General features: G+C 37.0%; 2 protein-coding genes and 2 pseudogenes across 2 annotated transcripts; 1 reads left to right on the top strand and 3 right to left on the bottom strand.

The window, feature by feature from the left end:
• LOC109085505 lies at nucleotides 1-5,373 on the top strand (annotated as a pseudogene).
• Nucleotides 5,374-5,509: 136 nt separating this feature from the next.
• LOC109085499 (protein O-mannosyl-transferase 1) lies at nucleotides 5,510-16,563 on the bottom strand. Its single transcript, XM_019100039.2, has 20 exons — nucleotides 16,293-16,563; nucleotides 16,016-16,144; nucleotides 15,804-15,910; nucleotides 15,670-15,720; nucleotides 15,043-15,189; nucleotides 13,637-13,742; nucleotides 13,452-13,511; nucleotides 13,215-13,308; nucleotides 12,978-13,133; nucleotides 12,308-12,438; nucleotides 12,105-12,200; nucleotides 11,239-11,331; nucleotides 10,929-11,025; nucleotides 10,748-10,840; nucleotides 10,421-10,541; nucleotides 10,247-10,344; nucleotides 7,031-7,144; nucleotides 6,824-6,950; nucleotides 6,542-6,719; nucleotides 5,510-6,028 (listed from the first exon to the last, which is right to left on the bottom strand). Exons 2-20 carry the CDS (start codon nucleotides 16,132-16,134, stop codon nucleotides 5,854-5,856), a joined length of 2,163 nt encoding a protein of 720 aa, XP_018955584.1. The 5' UTR covers nucleotides 16,135-16,144; nucleotides 16,293-16,563; the 3' UTR covers nucleotides 5,510-5,853.
• Nucleotides 16,564-18,141: 1,578 nt separating this feature from the next.
• LOC122145174 lies at nucleotides 18,142-19,358 on the bottom strand (the record flags this gene model as incomplete). Its single annotated transcript, XM_042757402.1, has 1 exon — nucleotides 18,142-19,358. A coding segment is annotated over one exon (666 nt), but the record flags the coding sequence as incomplete, so codon positions are not given.
• A 1,840-nt stretch (nucleotides 19,359-21,198) lies between these two features.
• LOC122145173 lies at nucleotides 21,199-26,113 on the bottom strand (annotated as a pseudogene).
• Nucleotides 26,114-27,282: the final 1,169 nt, after the last annotated feature.

Below are 27,282 nucleotides of genomic sequence, written 5' to 3'. Positions count from 1 at the left end.
AACTCTGTTGTGTTGCTCCATCAAAGTGTAAGACAAAAAATTTTTAGCCATCTGGAAGAGAGGGTTCATATTACTCTAACCAACACTGTGACTGTTGTGGAAGCCAAAAAAGAGAAACTGAAAGCTGAGCTGGAACTTCGCCTGCAGCTCCATGAACCTCGTGCTGCAAGAATACAGATGGACATTCACAATGTCAGAGCAGGTTTGTCCCCTCATGACATCCAAAGCAATTTTGGCTGTTACTTATTTGGAGTAGTGTAACACCCCTTGCTTTAGCATATTTATAAAAAGAGTATTTATTACAGGAATAATATATTTATATAATAATAAATAACTGAATGTAATGTTTTCGGACATTTAATTATTTTTTTTGACATAAGTAGGATTTTTTTTAGGTACATTTTTTATTATTTAATTAAGGTTTTATATATATATATATATATATATCTATATATTATATATATTATATATATATATATATATATATATATATATATATATATATATATATATATATATATATATATATATAATATATATATACATACATATACCTTAAGGATTGAAGTATACTACAAGTACACATTCAATTCAATTAAGAATACTTCTTTTTCACAAGAGAGAGGTAAAATGTTTCAGTCTGGCATTTCATAACTGTTGTTTATTACTTGGGCAGCTGAACTAGTGCTACATCGAGAACACATGGATCGACACTGCAAGGGTATACTGGGTGTCCTAGAAGACTGCCGAACAGAAGTACAGGAGTTACTGATCCAGCAAAATAATCTGACCGAAGACTTCCTAAGATTTTACCTTTGCCACTAATTCTGAAAAGTAAATAAATGAAACTGTTTAGTGGTAATTCTGTGTACAGTTTATACACAGTCTACTTATTCTGCCCATTTTTTTTTCACAGGATAAATAAACTTCGTACCTCGCTTCAAACCAACCTGAACAAGCACATCAGTATCATCCAGACTTTACAAAGAGACTTCAGACTGAAGACAGAGTTTACATTGGAGGGCCTGAGGGATGCAAATGTTCAGATAATGAGATCTTTCAAGTATGTCATTGATATTTTCTGAATAAGTAATTATCAGTGTTGTGTTTTGTAGTGAATTAGATACATAAAATTTGAATATATTAATAATCATTGTTGTCTTTTTCACAAGATTGTTTTCTGGGGGGGGGGGGGGGGGGGGGGGGGGGCGGACAAAGTGTCTGGAGCAGGTTGAGATTTTCACCTCATAAGTCGATCATAGTGATCACACATTAAGATTTATTATTTTGACAGGAAGTTACAGTGAGAATAGATTTTTCCTCAGGCCAAAGACAAACTCAGGAAGTTTGAGGAGAAAAGCAGTTTCCTCGCTATTGATCTTATGTTTCTTGAAAAAGTGCAACAAATTTTTACAAACACGAGGGTCCAGATCAAAAGCGAGGTATTTTAAGTATATAATTTACTCATTTATTTTCCATCCCTTTGTCTGCCATTCATAATCTGTTGAATTTGTATTAACCTGCTTAGGCATGCAAAAGAGTAACATGCAAAAAAAGACAATTGACAGCATGCTGACTAATTTAAAGGAAATGACTGCTAAGTATGATCAACCCAGCTCCGATAAGAAGGTAAACGACCATATATATTATTAGATTTACATTTATGTCATTATAATACTGGACTACAGGAAAATATTTGTATTGTAGATTGTAACCATAGTGGAGATAACCATTAACAACTTCTCTGATGGAGGAACTAAAGAAGAGGTGTCAGTATCTTGACTGCTTCTTGGTACGCCATTACATATTCTGATGCTATAGGCATATTGAAATGTAATCCCTACAGAAATGAATGATAATAGTCTATATATTTTTATAGGATGCCTCTATGGCTGTCCCCCGATTGAAGACTCTGCTTCAGGGGGCTTTTGCAGTTGCAGCTCAGCCCAGGTCCCGTAAACAGGGGAAAAAAGGCAGTCCAGATGGAGATGGTCTGCTCCATTCTAGCGGCATTGGAGTGTCCTTCCTGGATGATGCGGTGGTGGGGGTTATAAAAGGCCTACTTAAGTCAGTGTCCTTAAATTTTAAATGTTCACTGATATCATTGTTGTAGATTGTAGATTTTTGTAAAAGATTCATCACTTTGTTATCACTTGTCGGGGGCGACTGTTAAAGAACAAGTGCTGTCTAGGTAAAGTGCTCCAATGAAAACTAAAAAAAAAAAAAAAAAAAAAAAGAGGAAATAATCTACTTTTCATGACGTACATAATGTCTGTTTCCTGCAAACAGGGTAGGCAAAGCACAACACCTCAAGGAGGCAAACGCTGACCCAATAGAAAGACGCCCTTCAGCAGGTTGGATTGTTTATGTGGACTCATCATTTAATACTGATGTTGTGGTGTTATTAGGTTGCCTTTTTACACTCATGTGTGACTAGTTTTTGTGGGTTCTTCTTAACATTGTAAATTCTTTGCCTTCAGCAAGGCTAAACTCCCCTCTTGGATCAGATTGGAGGTCAGGAAAGAGCCCCAGTCAGTCTGGAATAGAGACTCTGCGCAGAAAGTCAGTGGAGTCGGTGACCGCACAGAGGTTTGACATTTAAAATATGATCAGAGAAAGAAATTTAGGAAATGCCATTAGAGAAGTGGCTGTGTCTCTGTGATAATATAGTAATTTGATAATATAGGCTGTAATAATATAGTAATAATAATAAAAAAAAAAATCTGAACACTTAGAAAATGAGCTGTAATAATATAATAATTAGCATACTTTACATTTAGTGATCATATAAAATGGACATCATTTATGATACAAAATGTTTAATAATTTCTTTGAAACATTTCTGTCAGTTTAAGAAGGTTCTCCAAAAGTTTCTTATTTTTGGCTCAGAACCTGAAGAGCAGCAGGACAGGTCAGTGCACCTGCTTATCTATATAATGTTTTGCCATGTTAATTTCACATTCTTTGAATATTTTTGCATTTCTAAGTGTTCCCTTTAAAGCCTCAATCACCAGTATTCTGTAGAAAGCCAATGATATTCTCCTCTTGGTGGCAGAGGTACTATGAAAAAAATATTAAGACAGTCGGTTTGTATTTAGCAAATAAGATGTTAAAACAGTTGATTTTGGAGTGCAACTGAGCTATGTGTCACCATCAGGAGTTCTATAAGAAGAAAGAGTGCCGCCCCATTACTTGGCCTGAGCAACTGCAGGAGACATTTAATCAGTGTGCAGAGGAGATACACAAAAGACCTACCATCTACCAGAGCCAGTCACATGATTACCACAACAGATGGCTGCAAGGTTAACCCATGGAATATTACCCTAAAAGTAGACCAATTAGAAAGCAATATGCATATGATTCTCACCGATGATGATGCTATACGATTGTTAAGTCTGACATCACAGGTCACTGTTTCCGGGTCCAGATGCTCTATCATGTGTCAAAAAAATAAAAAAATAAAAAATAAAAAAATAAAGGCGGTCACGGTGTGCTATACTACTGAAAAATCATGATCCTAACCTTCATCATACTGAAATCTCAAATGGCAAAACATTTATTCATCTTTTATGAATTGTTAAAACATTGGTGTCCTTGAAACAGTGAGAACGGAGACTGTATTGTATGCCCTGAGTTTTTAAAAGCCTAGCTTAAATATGTTACGAATAAACAGTACTCCTTAATGGCTTTTGAGATGGTATTATCAATTGAAACGAGTAGAGGCTTATAACTGGAAACAGTATTCCTTGTGTAACAACTTAAATGGATAGTTCACCCAAAAATCATTTAAAATATTTCCAACTTTTTTGGTTACCCACATTCTCCAAAATATCTTCTTTTATTTTCAACAGAAGACAAATACTCACATAGGTTTGGAAAATATGATGACGGACAGTTAAAATACAATGTTTTTGAAATATCAGTACCATACTGCCTTGCAATCCTGTAATAACAATAACAGAGATATGATTATGAGACAAAATAATGTGCATTTCTAATATTTATGACGATATTTGACACTTTTCGCTCTGTGTAGAATTTCAGCTGCAGTTGAAGGCCATTGAGGAGTTTCTGTCCAGCGTACCAGAGAAGCTTTTTTCTAAACTAATAGATCGATATCTTGAGAAGCTGATGCAAAGCATGACACAAATTCAACACCGGTTTCAACTAGTTCAGCAGCGGAGTGAACAAAAGAGGGTATGTGAACAAATGCAGAACAATGGTGGGAGCAGAGGAAATTATACTATACTTTCAAGTTCCTCCCATGTAGTCACTCTGAGGAAGATGCCATTAAACTGTCACAATGCAAGAGACTGTTATCCACGCTATATATATGCAAAATATTGAACACATACATGCAACCGTAGCTATTCATAAAGAGTAGTAACTAGGTTTGTTCTGTTTAGTGGGCTGCTGTCATAGAGGGAACACAGTGGTCAGTTGCATGTGCGTCTGAGCCATCCAGCCTGTGAGACAGAACTGAAACAGCTGCTGCTGGCTGAGGAGAAGAGACAGACAGAGCAGAGACAAGCCATCCAGAATACCAGACAGGAAGTACAGGTTACAGATTTACTGTTTCAAACTTTAACTCAAATAATCGCTGTATAGCTTTTATTGCTTTTTTTTTTTTTTTAAAAAATCACAAAAGTTAAACTTGGTCTTCTTGTTTCTGGACAGGCCTGTGCTCTCAGAAATGCAGAAGAATTTGTCACTGCTCTTGCTAGGTTGGCGGAGGCCTTACTTTTCCAGTTCAACAACCTCATAACCATTCATGAGGTTCAAGTGGGATGTAAATGTAGATGGTGCCACAGCACAGGTTTGATAGGGTCTCGATCAGTGTTGACGCATTACAAGCAATATGAATGTAATTATAGGCAATAGGTAATCAGATTTTTTTCATGTAAGTGTTTGCTAATAAAAAAAGTATATGTTGTATATAAAAGTATATATTATATATTATTATTATGCTTGTATATATATTTATTGCATTGTTTTTGCATTGATAATCATTCATTTACTGACTCATACCTGAATTTCTTTGAAAAGCAGATGCTGAACAAAAGAAAGCGAATATTACTACACTCTACCAGACACAGACTGACCTTCTGCTGCAAGACAAGAGCAATACTGAAAGTGTTCTGCTTGTGTGACTGTCTTCTTCCCCCAGCACTATGGGCAGAGGGTTCAGGAGGAGCTGATCAAAGCCCAGCAAGAGTGTGACGCTCAGGAAAGGCAGCTGCAGCAGTGGCACGATCACTGGCAGAGTCAGTTAAAAACTCTGAATGCCAGTGAGATATTTATGAACACTGACAGTCTAAGCAGAGGTATTAAACACCCTCAAAGAGAAGGAACACTACATTTTAAATGAACAACTGTGCTCACTCCACTCAACATTTGCATGCTTATCTATTCTATCTTATTGGATTCATGTAAATAATGGCTGCTATGAATAGGCTAATACAAAGTTTGAGGATAGAAAAATGTTTATTCCATATTTTCAAGTTTCATTGTTTAGTGTTGTGCAAGGATTAAATAAAAACAAATTTAAATAAATGCAACCTATCTTATTAGTTTAACAAGTCCCTAAAAAAATGCAATAAAATTGCCATACGAACAGAATGATATGTAAACATAAAAGCATGATAAATTAAGCACTAATTTGGTTTAGAGTTTTGAGATTGAGCACCATGAGTTCTCATTGTAGAGTTTTTCATTTTTGTGTTTGGGTACAAGACCCTAGAAACCGTATTTCACAGCTCTCTGGAGAGCCAACAGCACTACCAGATGCCTTGGCTTTAGCATTCACATCATTGTGAACTTATTGAAGCTCGCGTTTTTAAAGAAAAATGGATTTCAGCGTTTTCGTAGGAGAATATCCCAACTCTCTCTCCAGCGCAGTGCAGCAAGCTCGTCTGACGATAATGCTGGCTGGCCGTAGGTCAGAGGACTCAAGTTGTGGTAGGACACATATACTGAACAAAGGACTGCCAGAATAACAACACCAAATGCTTTCCTTTGAGCTGGGGATCTGAGAAAAGAGAATAACATACAAATATGAGCACAGAGACTGGATTTACACTGGAGTGATACAATGATAAAAATGCCGTTTTCATTCATATACACCATGATTCATTAGTTTTGAAGAAATTAATACTTTTATTCAACAAGGATGCAGTAAATTATAATAAAATTTTGTTATTTTGAACTTTCGATTCTTCAAAGCATCCTGAAAAAAAAAAAACTATATTTTTCTCAAAAATACTAAGGAGCACAACTGTTTTTCGTAAGCATTAAATCAACACAGAATGATTTCTGAAGGATCATGTGACACTAAAAATTGGAAGTAATGGTTGCTGAACAGTATATTAAAATACAAAACAGTTATTATAAATTGTAATAATATTTCACATTATTACTGTTTGCGCTGTTTTTTGATCAAATAAAAGCAGCCTTGGTGAGCATAAGACACTTCTTCCAAAAACATTACAAATCTTACAGACTGACACACTGATGATTTTCAGACAGAAATTACAACTCTTACTTCAATACATGGATGTACAGGTGCTCTACGACTATAGGTATCTGCAAGATCTTGAAGGTGAGCGCTGGAAGATAGTGATACAGAAACAGAGTCTTCTCCATTAGGAAGAATGGCAAGTAATTCACTGCCCAGCCTCCTACACAAATAACACCAGCCAAAACCAGCTGCTCCCAAGAGTCTAAGAGAGAAGAAAAAACAGGAAAGGAACAGTTAATAAATGGTGATGGTGAAGCAAACATCTCTACTATTATTGCTCATGGTAGCTCCAGGCACATACAGTACCTTGAGGAATGTCTTCAACTTTTCTCCGTCGTCTTAGTAAGTAGGTTAGAAACATAAGACAGTAAACAACCAGTGCAAGATTTGCAATGGTCCAATTAACAATATTCCCTATCAATTGAATTTGTGCCTGTATTAACAATAGAAAATATTAAATTAGTCGCATTATCATTGTCAAATACAAAAACCAACAGAATGATGCTGACATACATTACTTGAAGGATGAAGCCAGTATGCAATGTTGGTGTCCATTGTTATCCATTCAAGAGGTGATGAACTATATTTGTGTTCGGACTCTTCATTCTTCACAGTCAGCATCTTCCACTGTTACTCAAACATACATTAAATGGGCTTCATTCATGAAAAACGAGAAGAACTCATTTTTGTGTAAATCATTCGGAAAGTCGTTCTGAAGTAAAAACTCCACTGTTTGACTCTCTCGCTCTCACTCACAAACACATGCGACGTGTAGATGCTATTGGCAAAACTCCGCATTTGAACATTCAATAGCAAATACTTAAACTAATAACAAAACATACTTACAGTAGCTGATTCAGAAGCGCCAGATTGTCATAGCAAAGTCTGAATTACCTCCTCTCCTAGGTTCATGAAACGATCGTCCATAAAATCGGTTGCTGTTCTGTTGTAAGTAAACTTAAAGATTCCTAAATGCATCTACTTTCGGAAGGCCAAATAAAGTGCTTTTGCTTTCGCCTAGAAACACACAGTATCTCCCTGACATGGCTGCTTCAACACTAACTGCGGTTACTTACACCACGCATTCTTTCTTTGCTTGAACATTTGGGCGGCATTAAGCAAATAGTTCCACATAGTGACAGAGATGTGGGGGCGTGTTAGAAAGAGCCGTTTCAGGGGAGCGTGGCAGAGTCTTAACTTTGATAAAGAATATCTCTTTGGATTTGAGACTTTAGTCTTTGCAACTTTACAGATCTTCTTCATGCACTAAGAGCTTGTAACACTCCAAAGAGAAAGGAAAAACTGAAATCGCACCATATGACCCCTTTAATATTGCTGGTTACTGCATTTTTATATTCAGTAATATTCTTCAAAATAAGATACCCGTAACATGTTACCGCAGTGAATATTTCAAATCATAGCAAACAACACGTCACTCCAGAAAAATGCAATGCCTCCTAAGCTCTCTCAAGCACCACCAGCTGGTCGTTTTCAGAAGAGCACCAGGCATTATGTCAGCTGGCCAAAAACGCTCTGGTGGACACACGTTCATTTATTCATTTATTGTTAGGCATATAACCTTAGTCTCTTATGCATTTATGCAATATAACTAGCCAAGCCTGAGAATTGAGTCCAAAGTATTGACACCATTCCTAGATACGTAATTTGCAAAGCTGTAATTCATAGGTGGAAAATATGCTAATTATTTACTAATGATTAATGATTGGAATTCATTAACATACACATATTTAACTATCCAATCTGACCTTTACAAAAATATATATATACACAAATGTTTCATGAATGAGGCCCATTGTGTTTATTCTACAACATCAACTTTAAATGGCTTTTCTGAAGATTGACATCATAACATTAAAGGGATAGTTCACCCAAAAATATAAATTACCCCATGATTTACTCACCATCAAGCCATCCTAGGTGTATATGACATTCTTCTTTCAGACATATACAATCAGAGTTATATTAAATAATATCCAGGCTAATCTATGCTTTCTAATGGGAGTGGATGGTAGCCCAAAATTTGTAGAAAAAAATTGCACCCATCCATTATAAAAGTGCTCCACACAGCTCCGTGGGGTTAATAAAGGCCTTCTGAAGTGAAGCGATGCATTTGTCTAAGAAAAATATCCATATTTACAACTTTATAAACCCTAATCTCTAGCTTCCGCTAGGTTAATTATAGTAGAAGCAGGTTAGAGAGTTTGATTCCTAACCCTAAGGTTGTGGGTTCTAGTCTCGTGCCGGCAATACCACGACTGAGGTGCCCTTGAGCAAGGCACCGAACCCCCAACTGCTCCCCGGGCGCCGCAGCATACATGGCTGCCCACTGCTCCGGGTGTGTGTTCACAGTGTGTGTGTGTGCACTTTGGATGGGTTAAATGCAGAGCAGGAATTCTGAGTATAGGTCACCATACTTGGCTGAATGTCATGTCACCAGTACTCTGTTCTTCCATTTGGGCTGGCTTTAGCTCCATGCACTTTCTCGAAATGCATGGATGCAGCACTTTCCCCCCTCAGAGTGAGCAGGATGCATATTCTCAACTATCTGGATGATTGGATGATTTTAGCTCAGTCACAGGACTATGTAGTCGGCCATATAGACAAGCTGCTCCGTCACCTGGAGTCCCTAGGGCCAAGTGTCAGAAGAGCATTCTTGCCCCAAGTCAGTCTATAACACATCTGGGGGTGGGTTTCAACTCTCTCGGGAGCGCTCGGTGGCCATTTTGTCTTCCCTGCACCATTTCAGACTTACCAACTCTCTTCACTTGAAGGAATTTCAGAGGCTAGATTAACTATAAATGTTCTTTTAAAAAACAACAGCAGCTTTCAGCCTGTCATCATGATGCAAACATGAAATATCAGACATACAGTAGTAGTTCTTTACAGGTTTTTTTATTCGATTGCGCTGATTTTCCATTGTTTTTTCTGTGTAAACATGGATGTGTTTGTCTGTTGCGCTCGTGTCTCTTGCAGTGTCTCATGCATGAAATGCCATTCTAAAAAAACAGCGCTCAAGTTAAAAGAAGTTCACTCCCATCTTCTTGCATGTTTTACCTATTCCCCTATTCCACTGCCCACGTTGCATCTTTGTTAACACAAAAGTGCATTCTGTGTGAATGTCGCTTAGCGCTATATTTATGGTTCTTCACAGAGCGCATCACACGCGAGCAGTTAATTACATGCGCCGACATGCAGTTGGATCATTCTTTTCTCTTTACTGTTATGACTGGCATATTGTCAAAGTGTCTAATTTTAACATTTGGTAATAATTCTATTCAAAATCACGATTCCTAGATTTCTAAAAAATAAAATCGTGGCAAAGCAATAAATTTGAATTAATTGATAAAATCAGGGAAAATCGCCCAGCCCTACTTTGCTGTAAACAAAACTTGTTTCTCGCAAGACTAGCATATTCTCAATGGAGCTTATGCTACGCCTATGTCCTACATCATCCACTGGATGCCACTCTCTCGTGAACGCGTGTGAGACAGTTAGCGGAAGCTAGGACTTCAAATTATGGGCTACCGTCCACTCCCATTATAAAGCATGGATTAACTTGGACATTATTTAATATAACAACAATTGTATTCATCTGAAAGAAGAATGTCATATACACCTAGGATGGCTTGAGTGTGAGTAAATCATGGGGTAATTTTCATTTTTGGGTGAACAATCACTTTAAGATCATGATTAATATTTAATATTCACCTGCAGCTCAAGAAATTTGGCCATAAAAGTGAGGTTTCTCTTGATGTCGCTGTGGGTAGGTGATTTCAGCTCCAACTCCCTTTCCTTCTGTTCCTGACCTGTACAGATGTGTGTTTAATCAAATAAAGAAGACATATGCAAAATGAAATCATATAGAGATGTTATTTCTCATACTTCGGCCATAGCGGTGCTCCTCCACATTCCACATCCCGCTCTGCTGGTAACCTTTATAAATCTTATCCCCAACCACCTCCAGCTGTTTGAAACCCCACTCTGGCAGAGAAGCTCCACTGAGCTGCAAGACATTACAAAAGAGGTATAAATAACTCTCTTAACTCTCTTACAAAAATGTAAATTCTGTCATCAAAAGTTGTGTCATAAAAGTATGTGATTTTGTCCATGTATTTCTACATACATTCAATTAAAATTTAATAGAGTTACCACATTTTTTCTAAGACTGTATATCATTATGCCTATGTTTTTTTGTACTACTATACAAACCTTTAAAACAGCTGAAGTGTTCACGTGGACTAGTCGCACCTCTGATAAAATCGTCTTCCAGATCTCTCTATCAGACTCCCTGTTCACTATGTCCTACAGTGCAATGAAAAGAATGCATTATAAAATATATTTTTTAGGACATGTGAACATGTATTATAAACATGTGGGTCTCAGCTCTTACCACTCTCCAGAGATTCTGAGCTGGCATAGACACATTAAAGTCAATGTAGCCAGACACTTCCTGTGAATGAGGACTCATGGGGGCTGCAACATCATGTTGAAAAACAAAGCATAGCCAGGTTATTGCTACTACTATCTTAAATAGATTATGAAAAATATTATAAACATTATTATTATAATTATTATTAATTCATAATAAAAATCTCATCAGAATAATTGGACAAAATGTATATTAATTGATATTAATGTTAATAAAAACATTAATATGAAATGTAACTTTAACAAATCTGATGTTGGTGGAATTATATTACGTGTTTAGGTAGCGAGAAGTCATTCCATGAAGCAGCTGAATAATATCGCCATGTCTGACAGGTCTGGGTGGGCTGCTGACCACGAGAGTGTGCCTGGGGTTCGAAATTATAATTATAATACAATTCATGTAAAATGTTTAGCTGCAGCCCACATATGGGCCATACGATTTCACAGAAATATTTTTAGTAATGCTATAATCATTAAAGGGATAGTTCTCCCAAAAACTAAAATTAGCTGATAATTTACTCACCCTCAGGCCATACAAAATGTAGATGTAGAGTTTGTTTCTTATTGGTAAAAATTTAGCATTACATCACTTGATCCTCTGCAGTGAATGGATGCTGTCAGAATGAGAGTCCAAACAGCTGATAAAAACAGCACAATAAATCCACAAGTAATTCACAAAACTCCAGTCAATCAGTTAAATTCATCAGACGTTTTTATCTTTAAAAAAAGTTGTTTCTGGCTAAAATAATAAAATCAGGATTTAATCAATATGCCAGTGGACTGAGAGGACAACAGGGGATGGACTTTTTCCCTGGAGGAGCATTATTTTGGATTATGGACTGTTACTTAAGCCAGATGTGACAGTTTAAAGTTAAAATATCTTGATAGATTTGTTTCTTATAAACGCAGCGTTTCACTCTAAAAGTTGTTAATTGATGGACTAATGATGTTTTTATCAGCTGCTGAACTCTGATTCTGTCGGCACCCATTCACTGCAGAGGATCTATTGGTGAGCAAGTGATCTAGTGCTAAATTTCTCAAACTCATCTATATCTTGCATGCCTGATAGTCAGTGAATGTTCAGCAATTTATTTATTTTTTTCATTTTTTGGTGAACTGTTCTTTTAAATGTACATACCGCCCAGGGTCTTTAATAATCCACCAGTTGTTGACATCTTTGAAAGGATAGCAGGTCACCTGCTGCTGGTGGGAGCTACCACGGCCATTTTCATATCTTTAAGCATAGATAATTAGTAAAGATCAGCATGAAAATGTGGTTGTTTAGGATTACAGTATGTCACCTTGAACCTACAGCTTTGAGACAGAGTCCCAATGTCTCACCTGATTGGATAGTTAACCTTGTGGGAGTGAAGCCAACATGGAACAGGTTTACTGGACACAGTGCGAAGAGTGACCTGTGAGCCGAGCGCGACATCCAAGGGCTGGCCCTGAGTGATCCGCGCTAGACCACCCTTTATAGGAGAAACGGGAGAAATAAAGGAGATGCTGACCACTTAGATAGGTGACGATTACACTGTGAATTAAACAAAATCTGTTTTAATTCATTATGCACACTACCAATAAAAATTTTGGGTCAGTAATTCTAACTTCTATTCAGCAAGGATGCTTTAAATTATTCAAAGTGACAGTAAAAACATGTAACAAAAATCTATTTCAAATAAATGCTGTTTTATCAATCCAGTTATCAAAGAATCCTGAAAAATGTAATGCTGTTTCCACAAAAATATTAAGCAGCACAACTGTTTTCGGTATTGATAATGATAAAAAATATTTTAGGACAATTTCTGAAGGATCATGTGACACTGGAGCCTGGAGTAATGGCTGCTTTGCCACCACAAGAATGAATGACAATTTAAAATTTATTAAATATATATATATATATATATATATATATATATATATATCACAATACTGCTGTTTTACTGTGTTTAAAGGATCTCACCAACTCCAAAATTTTTAACTTGAAGTTGAATTTGAAATTAATCTGTACCTCTAGACTTGCTTGAAAAGCGCTGCTCATCATCTGGTCATGTGGTCCACTGCGATACAGCAGGGTAAGATGGACGTAGAAAAATCCAATGTACATGATGACTGGTAACACCACAAGAGCCAGGAAGCGAACCAAAACCTGGACCACTACTTTGCCCTGTTCACACAGATCACAAAATCATAATGTTGTACCCATAACTCTGATAAACCAATGGATATTTTCTTATCTGCTACTCACGTGGCTTAAGGTTCGATCTCCAATAAGTTGCCAGGTGTGTACAGCTGTCAGGCCTAGCAGTAAAAAGTATGTGAACATACCCATGTATTTTACCCTGTAAAATAAGACAAATAAAAGAAAACCTAACTACTTGGAACTGCTTAAATTTAATTTGCAGAGCACGTGAAACTAGATTTTTACACTTTCTGAAGAAAATGTAAGTGGCAAAAATAATGTTCTTTTTATGATCGTACATACCCAATTCCACATGCACAACTGACCCCACAGATCATGAGCCAAAACCACCTAAAAGATGAACTGAAAGAAGAGAAAGTGCATGACGCATATACAACCATGGAAGTGGACAAATATCATTAGTCACAGAAGGTTGACAAGACAATGCAGATTTTAAATTGATAAAAGAGTTATTAGCCAATTCTTACTTGCGTGCTTTGTGAAAGTGAAGGTAAGACAATACTGCTAACAGCAGGAAAAAGATTAAAACTGACTCCAGCAGCATAAAGCGTGATTGCACAATCAAGGAGTTTTCTGTAAAAATAAAATGAAAGTATTTAACCGTCAGTAACAGGCAGGAAAAACCACCATCAGGCAATGACTTGAAATGACCTCATTACAGATCCTCTCTAAATCCTTAAGGTTTCTTGGCTGTCATTTGGCAACTTGAAGTTTCAGCTCCCTCCACAGATTTTTTATGTTTTTTGGGTCTGGACACTGGCTAGGCCCCTCCATGACCTTAATTTTCTTCTTCTTGAGCCACTCCTTTGTTGCCTTGGCGTTATGTTTCGGGTCATTTACCCATCCATGACCCATCCTCAGTTTTCTGGCTGAGGAAATAGGTTCTCATCTAAGATTTTACAGTACATGGCCCCGTCCATTTGCCCCTCATTGTGGTGAAGTCGTCCTGTGCCCTTAGCAGAAAAACTGCCCCAAAGCATACTGTTTCCACCTCCATGCTTGACTGTAGGGATGGTGTTCTTGAGGTCATAGTCAGCATTTTTCTCCCTCCAAACACGGCGAGTCGAGTTAATGCCAAAGAGCTCAATTTTGGTCTCATCTGACCACAGCACTTTCTCCCAAGTCTTCTCTGAATCATTTAGATGTTCTTCGGCAAACTTTAAACAGGCCTGTCCATGTGCCTTCTTGAGCAGGGGACCTTGCAGGTGCTGCGGGATTTCAGTCCACTGCAGCGTAGTGTGTTACCAGTGTTTTGCTTGGTGACAGCTGCCTAAAGATCATTAATAAGCTCCTCCCGTGTAGTTCTGGGCCGATCCCTCACCTTTCTCATGATCATCCTTTACCCCGAGAGGGAAGATCTTGCACGAAGATCCATACTGAGGCCAATTGATGGTTGTTTTGTATTTCTTCCATTTCTGAATAATCGCACCAACAGTTGTCTCCTTCTCACCAAGCTTCTTGCTGATGGTCTTGTAGCCCATTCAAGTCTAGTGCAGATCTACGATTTTGTCTCTGACATCCTTTAACAGCACTTTGGTCTTGCCCATGGTGGTGGGAGAGGTTGGAATGGAAGATACAGATTGTGTGGGCTGGTGTCTTATACAACTAACGAGCTGACATTAGGAGTAACTTCTTATGTCAGAATTCTTGCTGGTTGGTAGGGTATCAAATACTTATTTCACTCATTCAAATGTACATCAATTTCTAACCTTTATATAATGTGTTTTTTCTGGATTTTTCTGGTTGATATTCTGTCTATCCGTTAAAATAAACCTACCATAAAAACTACAGACCCTTTATTTCTTTGTAAGTGGGCAAACTTACAAAATCAGAGGGGGATCAAATAAATATTTTCCCCACTGTAGGTACTTACCCATGAGGAGGAGCATACAGGCCCCCAATGCTGAGAAATGGGAATATCCGAGCTCCACCACCAGAAGATAAGCAAGTGGTATACAAAAGGAGCCAGCAAAGGCCGGTATTACCCGAAGACTCCAAACAGGAACATTACTGGTGTACTCTACAATGGACCCAACAATGGAAAGTAAAAATCAATAAGACTAATGCAATTACTAATGCCTGTTTTATGTAAATTAAGAGGAAAGTTGAAATGTTGTCTTGACGAAGCACTGCCTGAACATTCACAATGATTTGAAGGTTATAAGTCTTAGTGTGTCATGTAGCTTCATGCAATGTAGACCATGTTTAATGGTCACTAAGGTGTACTGACTGGATGCTAGGACACTGCAAAGCAGTAATTTGCAAAACAGTCAGAACAGCCTGAAAGACTGTGCCAAAACAGTTTGTGTTATTCTCAACCATCAGCAAACTACCAAGGGGCAACAAGATTTTAAATCATTTAATTATAAAAATAAAAAATGCTAATAACACACACACAAACATTTTGAAATTTTAAAATTAAAATCATATTTATGCTTCCCCCTGTACATGAACAGGCTGTGTCAACCCAACATAAACCCAGCATGTGTGAGATGATCACCTGCTCCAATTCTGTTCCAAACAAAGTTGCCATCAAATCCTCCTAAATATGCTACACAGATAAATACTATCCATTAGTAAATATACATAAATAAAATGTAATTTATTAAATAATAAATAAATAAATCTTCTCACCTCCTAAAGCTAGTACCATGTGGCCAAAAGGTGGTCCACTCTCATCAATGAAAAACACTTGCTTCATGTACAGAGATAAAAACTGTCCATAATAAACTTCATCAAACCTGTACAGGTATGCAGACATGACATGTACATATGTGCATTTCTTTTCATTTACAAATTTAATAATAATAATAATGTCTATAAATAATAATTAAACGAATACTTACACTACAGCCCTAGGAAAGTGAATGCCATATAGTCTGGTGACGAGCGCTAAACCTGTGACAGCCATCAGCAGCAGATTGATCTCCACTCTCACACTGATGGGCAGTTTCACACACTGCATGTCTGACTGACTGCATTCATTCATTCATTCATAAAGGTAAAACATACCGTTAATACTACATACATATTCATTTATTTTGCATATACAAACGCGCAGGATCAAGCATGGAAAATGCATTTCGCATATTATGTAAATACATGTAACGTTAGCTTATTTACCTTTGTACTGTTAGACTTAGTTGTGAATTTCTCAAGAGTTTCGCAGTCGTATGTCAACACTGCTGCTTTCGCGACTGCATGTGCTGTCTTTTTGCAAAAAGTAATAAACACCGACCCTCGCTAAAACTTGACCTTATCAAAAATATTCAGCCGTGTCTCTGGCATAAGCGACAGCTTTAGTCTTCACTTTAAGAACACTCAAACTTGTAAATAAACCCACGGTATGTAATCTGCACTCTTGTGTTTCCGGGCAGTATTACCCTCATTTCAAAATAAAAGTTCAAACATTCCTACACTAATAAAAATAAATAAAAATCCCTTGCTATACACTGGCACAAGAAGTATTTGGGGAACGTAAACTATGAACAATACTTTGATATCAAAAACATTTATTTTAAATAAAAAATAACAGAAAAGGCAAACCATAAAAATACAAGAGATAAACTCTCCAGAATAAAATAAAAAGCTGTACTGTCTGTTTAATGAGATGATGAACCTGAACCTGAACCTGAACCTGAACACTCTGAAAGGACAGCTGTGTGAAGTACTTTCATATATCCACTAAACATCCCCTTGGGATCAAAGTAATTGTAATTGGTAAGTAATTGAATTAGTCGTGCATCATTTGTTTGATGTTACTTAGTTTATCATTTTATTGTGCAAAATAAATTAAAGTTTATGAATTTTAAAGTTACTTTTTGGGGCTATTGTATAAGACTGAAGACATTTCATGCCTAGTTATTATGTGAGCTACTTTGCTATGAGCGTTGGTTATAAGAAGAAAGTAAATCAAACACTATATGTGTGTGAAACAAACCTTTTTTTCTTTCTTTCTTTTTCTTTCCTTTTTCCAAACCTCTTGTTTTGTAGGGCCATGGGGCATGCTGAAGCCTATCCCAGCATACAATTTACACAAGTTCAAATAATCTTAATAATTAATGACTTTATTTAAACATTTAAAAACAAATAACTGACAAATCACAGTTCAGGGAAACTTTTTCACAGGACAGTCACAGAAGTGAAAGAAAAATGAATTCTTTTTGCATTTCAGCATTGATGAAATGTAAAGCTGCATTAACTGCTCTGCTAACAGAGTGGAGTGTAAAATAAACACTAAACCCACAGCATTACACATTCACAAACATTTGCAACTTAAAATATCTAAAAATAGTGTTAAGAAGGATGTAGTTACAAAATATATTGCTGTGAGATTCACACAAGACTAATACAACTTTCTTAGCAATAAAAACAAGGGCCATTGGGGCAGATTCTCTGTCATTTGGGACACTGCAGTCACAAAACATGTCACAAACTCACATTTGAAAGGTAGACTATATGTAAAGGAAGTACATAATGCACAATGGAAAAATGTTTCACAGAAAACACTTCCAACTGTGTACTCAGAAAATGAGGAACAATGTTTAATTTAGCATCCCATTCAGAACCAAACTGAATGCAGTGGACTGTTGCTTGATGTATTTAGTTGAATTTGCTGACTTTAAAATCAAAGGTAATAATGGAATATATAAAAATAGCGCTATACATTAAAAACTACCTGAATTTGCAATGCATAATATAGAAAAAAAGTGTCAAATTTAAAGGTATTATAAATTTAAACATGCTTAATTTACCAGTAAATCCTTATTTCAAGAAACACCTGTTTTCTAATATATATATATATATATATTTTGTTTTATTTTTTTTGTGTATGATGTTGTAGTAGATTTTTTATTATTTTTTTTATAGTATGGTCGTTTATTTAGTGATTAGTAGGATTATTATAACACAAGAGCCACAAATCTGCTAAACAATTCTTGCCTTATCATGGCGTTTTGATCTGCGTGCAGGTGTTGAGTCACTTATGGTTTTTCTTTTTCTCTGATGTATCTGTTTTGGTGTTTTTTGTTGTACTTCTGATTCAGAATCTGATTCATCTTCCTTAGTTTGCTTTTTGGGTTCATGCATTTGTAGCCTCAATGATTTTCGTCTGGTAGTTGAGCTACTCTGAAGAACATGCTTTTCAATGACAAGACCTTTTCTCATCATCAGAGATATTTTCTTCACCTTTTTCTGCAGATGTGAATATCTCTTTTGGACTCTCATTTGTACTGGACTCAAGATCTACATGTTGCTCTGTTGCTTCCTCACCTGTTTCTTCTGTCACAACCTCTTCATTATCCTCATCTGTCTGGGTTTTATATAATCTGATCTGTTTTTCCTCCTCATCTGCATCTGGCTCTAAGGCTTCATGTGCATTACAATCTCCAGCTGATTTAGTCCTTTCAGCATTTTTCTGGATTTTTTGTAGTATTTTTCACCCAAATTACTACCCCCAAAAACTGCTACAGTTACATCTGATCTCAACTCTACATCATCTGCTGTAAATGTCACTTCAGTTTGTCACATAACTGCCTCCTTGACTTGCTCGCTTTTTCTCAGGGTTCTCCTTTCCACTGCCGTTTCCTCCACATCAGCAGAACTTCCTTGCACACCTTCTGTGGCTCCCTCATTTTTTCTTTTTTGGAGTGGGTTTGCTTCCTCATGTACATTGGAAACATCTTCCTCCTCCTGTTCATTAGGCACCGGCACATCTTCTCTCTCAAGATTTTCTTCTTGAGATTTGTTCTGCTCAGTGTTTACTTGGCTGCCACTGTTACTTTTCATGATTTCAAACAGCATTTCATTTCCTTCTTCATTAGTATAATCTTTTGTCCCACATTTTTCTGACTTTCCATCTGTATTTGTCTGAATTATGCCCTCTCCCTCTTTTGTCTCAAAATTTTCAAATTCAGCAGTGCTGTCCTTAGCAATTAATGCCTCGTTCTCCTTCCCTGTAGGGGCATTTAAATCATCAGTTTCTCTTTCTGACACCAGCTCTTTTCTGTGTGGGCGTTTTGATTTACTTCTTGGTGTAGGTTGGACTGTTACAGGCTTCTTGTAATGAAAGCTGCTTCTTGATCTGAGCTTTTTAAACCAATCTTCCCCTCCACAGTTTGTCGTGTCTCGGGGCTGATGATGAATTTCTTCAGTCAGATTAATAAGGCTTGGGAGACAGAGTTCCAGATGTCAAAATATAGACTTTATTACTCAAAGCAACAAAGCCGAGATAACGGGCACCGCATCTGAATCTTCTGTCTGCCCGCGCACTCATTTTATACCTTTATCTTTATACCTTATTTGGTAGTTCCAGTTTTTAATTGCCACTGCCTGCCCGGTTTGCCACCCTTTATCACTAGTCCACCTAGTATATTTTTTTAATGGTGGAATTCGGCCACATCAACAATTAAAAAATCTCTCCCTATTGGTTGGCTATGGTCACATGAGACATCCCTTAAGTCTGTTAACTACTGATGTCAGCATTTGGAAATCACCCAAAGTTCACAGGGTTATTTTAGTTCACAGGTGCAATTCAGAGGTTAGTTTAGTTCACAGATACAACTCAGTGGAATACTACCAGGACCTCTCCGTGGGAGGTCTTTTATATGTCCAATCCTGTTCAACACTACTAGTACTGCCCTATGAGAGGGCCTTTACACATCCGACCCTCTTCATGACATCCAGTATTTGGGAATAACTCAGCATATTGATCGGTATATTGCTTTCTTTCATAGTTATGCATAATATTATAAGTAAGATAATACCATTTTGAGTAAATAACATAGAATAACACAATAAGTTGTTGTCTTATATTCAAAGCTTCAACCCCCTTCCCTTTATCATTAGATATATCCATCGCTTACTCATCTGAAGTAATTTCCACCTTTTTACTCACAGAAACCATATCTCCGTCTTCATCAAGTTTTTCCAAATTGGTCACTTTTGTGACCGGTACACAGACATTTACAGTGTTTGTTGTCATTGAAGAGGTTTCTTCATTTCCACTCATCTCCGCTTCTTTCATTAAGTTCCAATTCTGCTTTGTGAAGCTGTGTAGATTTTCTGGTCTTCTGTGTAGATGTGACTGATTGTGCACTAATCCTTAGACTTTTCCTTGTGGTCCTTTGTGGTCCACAGCTTTCCATCTGCAAGGTTTCTTCTACTTGAATGGTGGTCTCTTCTATAACATATGTTTGCTCATTCTTAACCACTGAAACTTCATCCACCTCCATGGGTTTTTCTGTTTCAGCTGTTTCTTTCTCATTTTCAACAAATGGCTAATTTTCCTGTTGCTCTAAAATGACTTCTTTACTTTCCATCTCAGAAGCTTCCTTATTCCCTAAATTAGTTTCCTTATTCTCCATTTTGTTGATTTCTTCAGATCCTTCTTCTCTTACATACTCATCAGGTTATCCTTCTATAAGTGAGATGATGTTCTCAGTAGCCCCTGCAGTTGATTTTTGAAGTGTTCTGTCTACTGAATTATATTTGTCTCGTTATTCATTGTTGTTGCTTTTGGATGCTCTCCAGATGTTACAGTTTCTTTCACATCCTCATCTATGACTACCTTATATTCCTCTACAATCTCTCTCTCCTTTACATCATTCTGTCCTTCCAAATAATTTGTTGGTTTTTGCTCCTCAAATGTCATGTCTTGTTTGTCATCTTCTGATGTCAGTTTGCATAGTTGATATCCACTTTTATATGGTTCATCCAGTTCCAGTTGTTCTTCTGTGTGAAAATGTGTTAGGACTTCTGGAATGTCAGTCTCTCCTTCTGTATTTTGGGAAAGTTTGTTTAAATCTACAAGTAATTGCGTGTGTTTTTGCAGTATAACTGGAGTACCATCATCTTTCTCTACCTCCTCATCAGGTTCTGCTTCTATAGGTGGGACCTCTTCTACAGTCTAAGAGGTCTCCTCTTTATCTTTTATTTCAACACCCATCAGCAGTTCAGAAGTCTCAGGTTCAGTAGCTGTAGTTTCTTCTACCATCTCAGTTGCTACTTTTGAACCTTCTTTATGTATTTCTTAAACTACTTTTCCTGTTATTGGGACCTTTCTGGTATTATCTTCAAAAGCTACATACTCTTGTTTTTGTATACATCTTGGTTTTCTTCTTGGACGAGACTGAATTTCTATTGTTCTATGCCTGAGACTTCTCTCTGTTCTGACTGATGCCTCCTCGTTGAAGATTTCCTGGTCAGTTTCTGGTGTCTCCTGAGCAAGACCACTAATTTCTGTGTCACCTTCTGTTTGTTTCTCTTTTAAAGCAATATCGTGATCTTTTTCTGCCTCCTGAATTATATTTGTTTTGTTTTCCGTTCTTGTTGTTTTTTTCTAGAATTTCTCTGGATTTTACTGCTTCTTCCACATCCTCATCTACTGCCCTATAAACTTCCACAATTTCTGTCACTTTTAGATCATTTTGTCCTTCCAAATCTTCTGTTGGTTTTTGCCCCTAAAATGTCATGTCTTGTTTATTTGGTTCATTCTGTTCTTCAGCTGTGTTTTCTTATTCCATTTTGTCTTTCTCTGGGTTCTTTTCAGTATCTTCCTCTTTTTGTAGTTATTCTTGCTGTTCTTCATCTTCTGACGTCAGACTTCAAACCTTGTGAATACATTATAATCATTAAAACACAGAACCGTGATTCATTTATAAATCGATTTTTACGTGCACCCCTAGTTTTCTCTTCCTCTTCTCTAAAGCAGCGCAGCATGGCCTCGCCCCCTTTGTTGTCTTTTCCCGAGGGCGGGGTTTATCTGGGTCTGTGATGTCACAAGCCTGGAAAGTATCTTGTTGTAGTCCCTTCCAGCCGTTTTTGTAGGCATTAAACTGCCAGAATTTTAAAAGACCTGATCTCCGTTTGCATTGAACTTTCAACTTGTTACTTTGCAGATATTTTTTATGCTCAAACAGCAACATTACACACTAACTAACGTTAAAAAAGTGAAAACGCAATCAACCACCCCTTTAAAGTTGTCCAAATGGAGCTCTTAGCAATGCATACTACTAATCAAAACTTAGGTTTAATACATTTATGGTAGGAAATTTACAAAATATCTTCATGGAACATGATCTTTACTTAATATCCTAATGATTTTTTGGCATAAAATAAAAATCTATAATTTTGACCCATACAATGTATTTTTGGCTATTGCTACAAATATACCCCAGTGACTTAAGACTGGTTTTGTGGTCCAGAGTCACAAATAATTGCAAATATCAGTATTTGCTGAGCAAAGCCACCAAATTAATGTAATTCAAAGTTATCATTGTGTCAGGCAAAAGCACTGAATAGAAAGAAAGTAGCTTTAGAAGACAATGTGTTTGTTTGTTTATTATTATTATTATTATTATTATTATTATTATTTCCATATATCTAAAGCTAAAAATACAGACATTTTCCATACCCTTTAGCTTCAACTTCTGTAGCCTGTCGGCTATCAGAGTTCTCTGGAAAGGGCTTCCTATATTCTCTACTTCACACAAAAGCTCCTTGTCTGCTGGATATATACTGAAGTACTTTTCACAAACTGTAAAGAAAGAGTTAGATGCCGAGCGTAAAAACTAAGAATAATATCTGTTTTGTGAGAAAATGTGACATTTGACCAGACTGTTGGTCTGTTTCTATACCTTTATAAATAGCTTCTGAAAGAGGAAATATGTACTCATTTCTCAAGCTACCAAAAAAGTCTTTATGCCATGACCCAGGCCCCGGTGACACCTCCTGACAAATATTGTGTCCATTACAGGAAGTTGATAGCACTTGGTCATGAAGATTCTGCATAAACTACCTGTAAGTGAAGAGAAATATGAAGTAACCAACAAATAAGGTTTGAAACTGTATATGAGGCTTTGAAGGAACTGCCATTACCTTTGGGTTTGAGTGAGTAAAAGCCAATAGCCTTTCCATCCTTCCATAGTATTTTTGCAGCTTCATGCTCACTATGACAGAGAAAGAAAACATCTTCAGTGCTCTTCTCATTTCTCAACACAATTCTGTTGAGAACATATAGGACTATCCTTTCCCCAAGGGTGCTGACCTAGGATACACATGGCACTAGTATTGTAGTAATGTACTGTTATTAACATTTACTCAACTGAAACATATTTGCAAAAAATAAAAATAAAAATGCTATCACATTAGGTAATTGACTGAAGCATTGCTGGCCTTGAGTAAAAAAGAGAAAACACTGACCTTGATCAGGCCTGTTCTTGAGGGCTCCGCTGTTTTAAGAACATCTTCAACTCCCACCACCGATCCAGCAAAATAAATCCCTACAACTGCAGATGTAATGTAATGATTATGTTTATGTTAAGTTTAAGTGTAAAGGAACATGGTTTGTTATAAATTCTGTTCTTCATAACTTTTTGACTATACTACCTATGTTAGAGTCATCAGGTGAGAACAACGCAAGGAGCTTTTTTGCAGTATTTGTTCCATAAAGAGGGACAAAACTCACATTGCAGAGTCCAATTTCTATCTGTCATTAAGGGAACATACTTGAAAATTTTTCTTGTAACAAAATGATTAAAGTCACATTGTGCAAATGTAATCGACACATTGTTAAAAAAAAAAGAAAAGATTTTTTGGAAAAACAAACAATGCATATATTCCCAAAATGTAATTTGTCATTTATTTTGCATATTTACTTATTTAAAGGTAACGATTTTAAATGGATAGTTCACCCAAAAATGAAAATTACCCCATGATTTACTCACCCTCAAGCCATCCTATGTGTATGACTTTATGCTTTCAGATGAATACAATCAGAGTTATATTGCAACGAGAGCAAACATATTAGCAGGGGCAAACACTTTAGTGGACTATTGAAAATTACCACCCAATCGCTGCCATTATATATATGGCTTTAGGGTGAGTTATATATACATTTTAAAGGGAAATTATGCTGACATTATACTTGTTAATCTTACCTGTTCAGAATCAGATAGGCTGAGGTACTCCGTATTTCTATAGTGGAGCTGAGACATGTATTCCTTAGCAGCCAGCTCTAAAGACTCCTCATCCACATTTGTCAGAATATCAAAAGGAAATGCCATCCTATGGAAGAAAAGATTTGTTTGAAAAAATACCACTCATATAATATCTAAAAATGGAAGTCTCAAACGATAATGTGTGACTGCTTATCACCCATTTATCATAGCTTTCTGACTCACAAGTACATTTTTGGACCAACATTTACTGGTAGATAAAACATGGTCACCAATGCTGCATTTATTTAAGTATTTATATTTACATAAGTTTGCACTTACATATAATCAGATTGAGCAAATAGTAAGCACATTGGGCATGCTGTCCAAGGGGAGGGCTCTGAGTATGGAATTTTACCAGAACCCAGAGATCACCCCCCTATCCTGAGCAGGGATAAGAATAGTTAGGAGTGAGGAGTTGGGGTGGAGGAGGGATGCCAGAAAACTGCCATGGCACAAAGGTAAGATTGGGCTGTATATATATATATACTATCGTGCTAAATGAGTTGATTATCTAAACATGTTCCACCTGTGTTAAATTGGTTGATTTTCTGAATGTGCTTCTCCCAAACTTTGTTAATAAAACATCATAAAATGCAGTAAAACTGTAATATATGAAATATTATTACAATGTTTTTTTTTCTATTTTTTTTTTTTTTAATTTTAAATTAAAAAAAGCAGGATTTTAGAGATCATTTGGATTCATTGTGGAGTTACAAACCAATAAAAGTTCTGAAAATTTTTGTTCAGTGTAGATCTTATCACAAATGGCACTCTGGCCTCTAACTTAGACTTTGACAGTACAAAGCAAGGTGCTTCACATCTGTTTCAATGTGTCTACCTCTTTAACTGTGACTTTTTAAAAATGTGGTAAATGCTGCTTGCGACATAAGGCTTAGAACTGCCCTTGAGTGATAGAGCTGACAGCCGCTCTTGATGATCATTGCAGTGTAGACAGAAAAAAATATATATCATAGATAATGTGAATGATAAGGTAGCTATTCTGGTGTGCAACACCTCCAGCTAAACTCAGCCACATAAATGTTAGTGTTCTTGGCCTATTTGTATAATGTTTACAGTTGTCTTACATCCTGCAGCCAAGGTTTTCGTTTTAAAGATCAAGTGTGTAATTTCATACTTTTATGTATCAATACTTTTATGTATCATCTGTCTCTCCACAGTCTCTAAATACAGTATACCACCTTTGAAAGTGCAAATCCCAATGAGAAATGACATATAGATACAAAAAAATACAGCACTGGGGAAAACATTCAATGCAAAGCATACACTTAAGGAGCTATGAGAATGAGTCAATATGTAATGAATTACGCCTTTAGAGCACAGACTGAATGTTAGCTTTTGCCTGAACCAGTCAATACAAGAATGTGTTTGTTAGTGGGTTTGTTCATGTTTGTGCCTCTACAGTGAATATAGCCTATTTGCTAGGAAAAAAAAATTACGGGCTGCCTTATGAATTAGTCAATGGCCCTTCTGTCAGGAACATTACCAGTGAAGCAGAAACATAAGCTTTGTGCGTGTCTGTGTGTTTGGGTTTGCTGAGAAGCAGATGAACACCTTACTCATGTACATACCTGCAGGGCAACCGTATACAAATATCGGCTCTTTGCAGAAATATGCTCATTGCTCACCATAAACTACAACTGCACAACCAGCGTGCATTCTGGTTAACTGGAAGATATCAAACATAACAGTAGCTTCGCAACTTAATTAGTCTGACATGATGTGCTAGATTAATGACACTGATGACAAGTCAATCTCAACTTCAAAAGTCTTTAGCAAGCTAGTCATGTATGAATGCATAAGATTAATTCAAAGATATCAAAGTTAGCAGATTCAAAAGTTTCTCTCAAAATGTAAAAAATGTATTACATTACCTTCTACTCTAAAGAACAGGGATAGGCAACGTCGGTCCTGGAGTGCCGATGTCCTGCAGAGTTTAGCTCCAACACTGAAAAAAAAATCTCACTTGTTTGGAGACTTTCATAATTATTTAGTAGTTGATTTTATTGTTGAGTTTTGTGTAATTAGTTTTGTGGTTAAGGTGTGCAGGACAGTGGCACTCCAGGACCGACGTTGCCTACCCGTGCTATACAGGTCCTTCTCAAAAGATTAGCATATTGTGAAAAAGTTCATTATTTTCCATAATGTAATGATAAAAATTTAACTTTCATATATTTTAGATTCATTGCACACCAACTGAAATATTTCAGGTCTTTTATTGTTTTAAATACTGATGATTTTGGCATACAGCTCATGAAAACCCAAAATTCCTATCTCAAAAAATTAGCATATCATGAAAAGGTTCTCTAAACGAGCTATTAACCTAATCATCTGAATCAACTAATTAACTCTAAACACCTGCAAAAGATTCCTGAGGCTTTTAAAAACTCCCAGCCTGGTTCATTACTCAAAACCGCAATCATGGTAAGAGGTTAACCCAGAAGGCCATCATTGACACCCTCAAGCGAGAGGGTAAGACACAGAAAGAAATTTCTGAACGAATAGGCTGTTCCCAGAGTGCTGTATCAAGGCACCTCAGTGGGAAGTCTGTGGGAAGGAAAAAGTGTGGCAAAAAACGCTGCACAACGAGAAGAGGTGACCGGACCCTGAGGAAGATTGTGGAGAAGGACCGATTCCAGACCTTGGGGGACCTGCGGAAGCAGTGGGACTGAGTCTGGAGTAGAAACATCCAGAGCCACCGGGCACAGGCGTGTGCAGGAAATGGGCTACAGGTGCCGCATTTCCCACAGAGGAAGCAGCACTGGACTGTTGCTCAGTGGTCCAAAGTACTTTTTTTGGATGATGAAAGCAAATTTTGCATGTCATTCGGAAATCAAGGTGCCAGAGTCTGGAGGAAGACTGGGGAGAAGGAAATGCCAAAATGCCTGAAGTCCAGTGTCTGTCTGGGGTGCCATGTCAGCTGCTGGTGTTGGTCCACTGTGTTTTATCAAGGGCAGGGTCAATGCAGCTAGCTATCAGGAGATTTTGGAGCACTTCATGCTTCCATCTGCTGAAAAGCTTTATGGAGATGAAGATTTCGTTTTTCAGCACGACCTGGCACCTGCTCACAGTGCCAAAACCACTGGTAAAGGGTTTAC

Source organism: Cyprinus carpio, chromosome A5 (genome assembly GCF_018340385.1).
Source record: "Cyprinus carpio isolate SPL01 chromosome A5, ASM1834038v1, whole genome shotgun sequence".
Taxonomy (NCBI): domain Eukaryota; kingdom Metazoa; phylum Chordata; class Actinopteri; order Cypriniformes; family Cyprinidae; genus Cyprinus; species Cyprinus carpio.
This window is presented reverse-complemented; position numbering and strand designations above follow the sequence as displayed.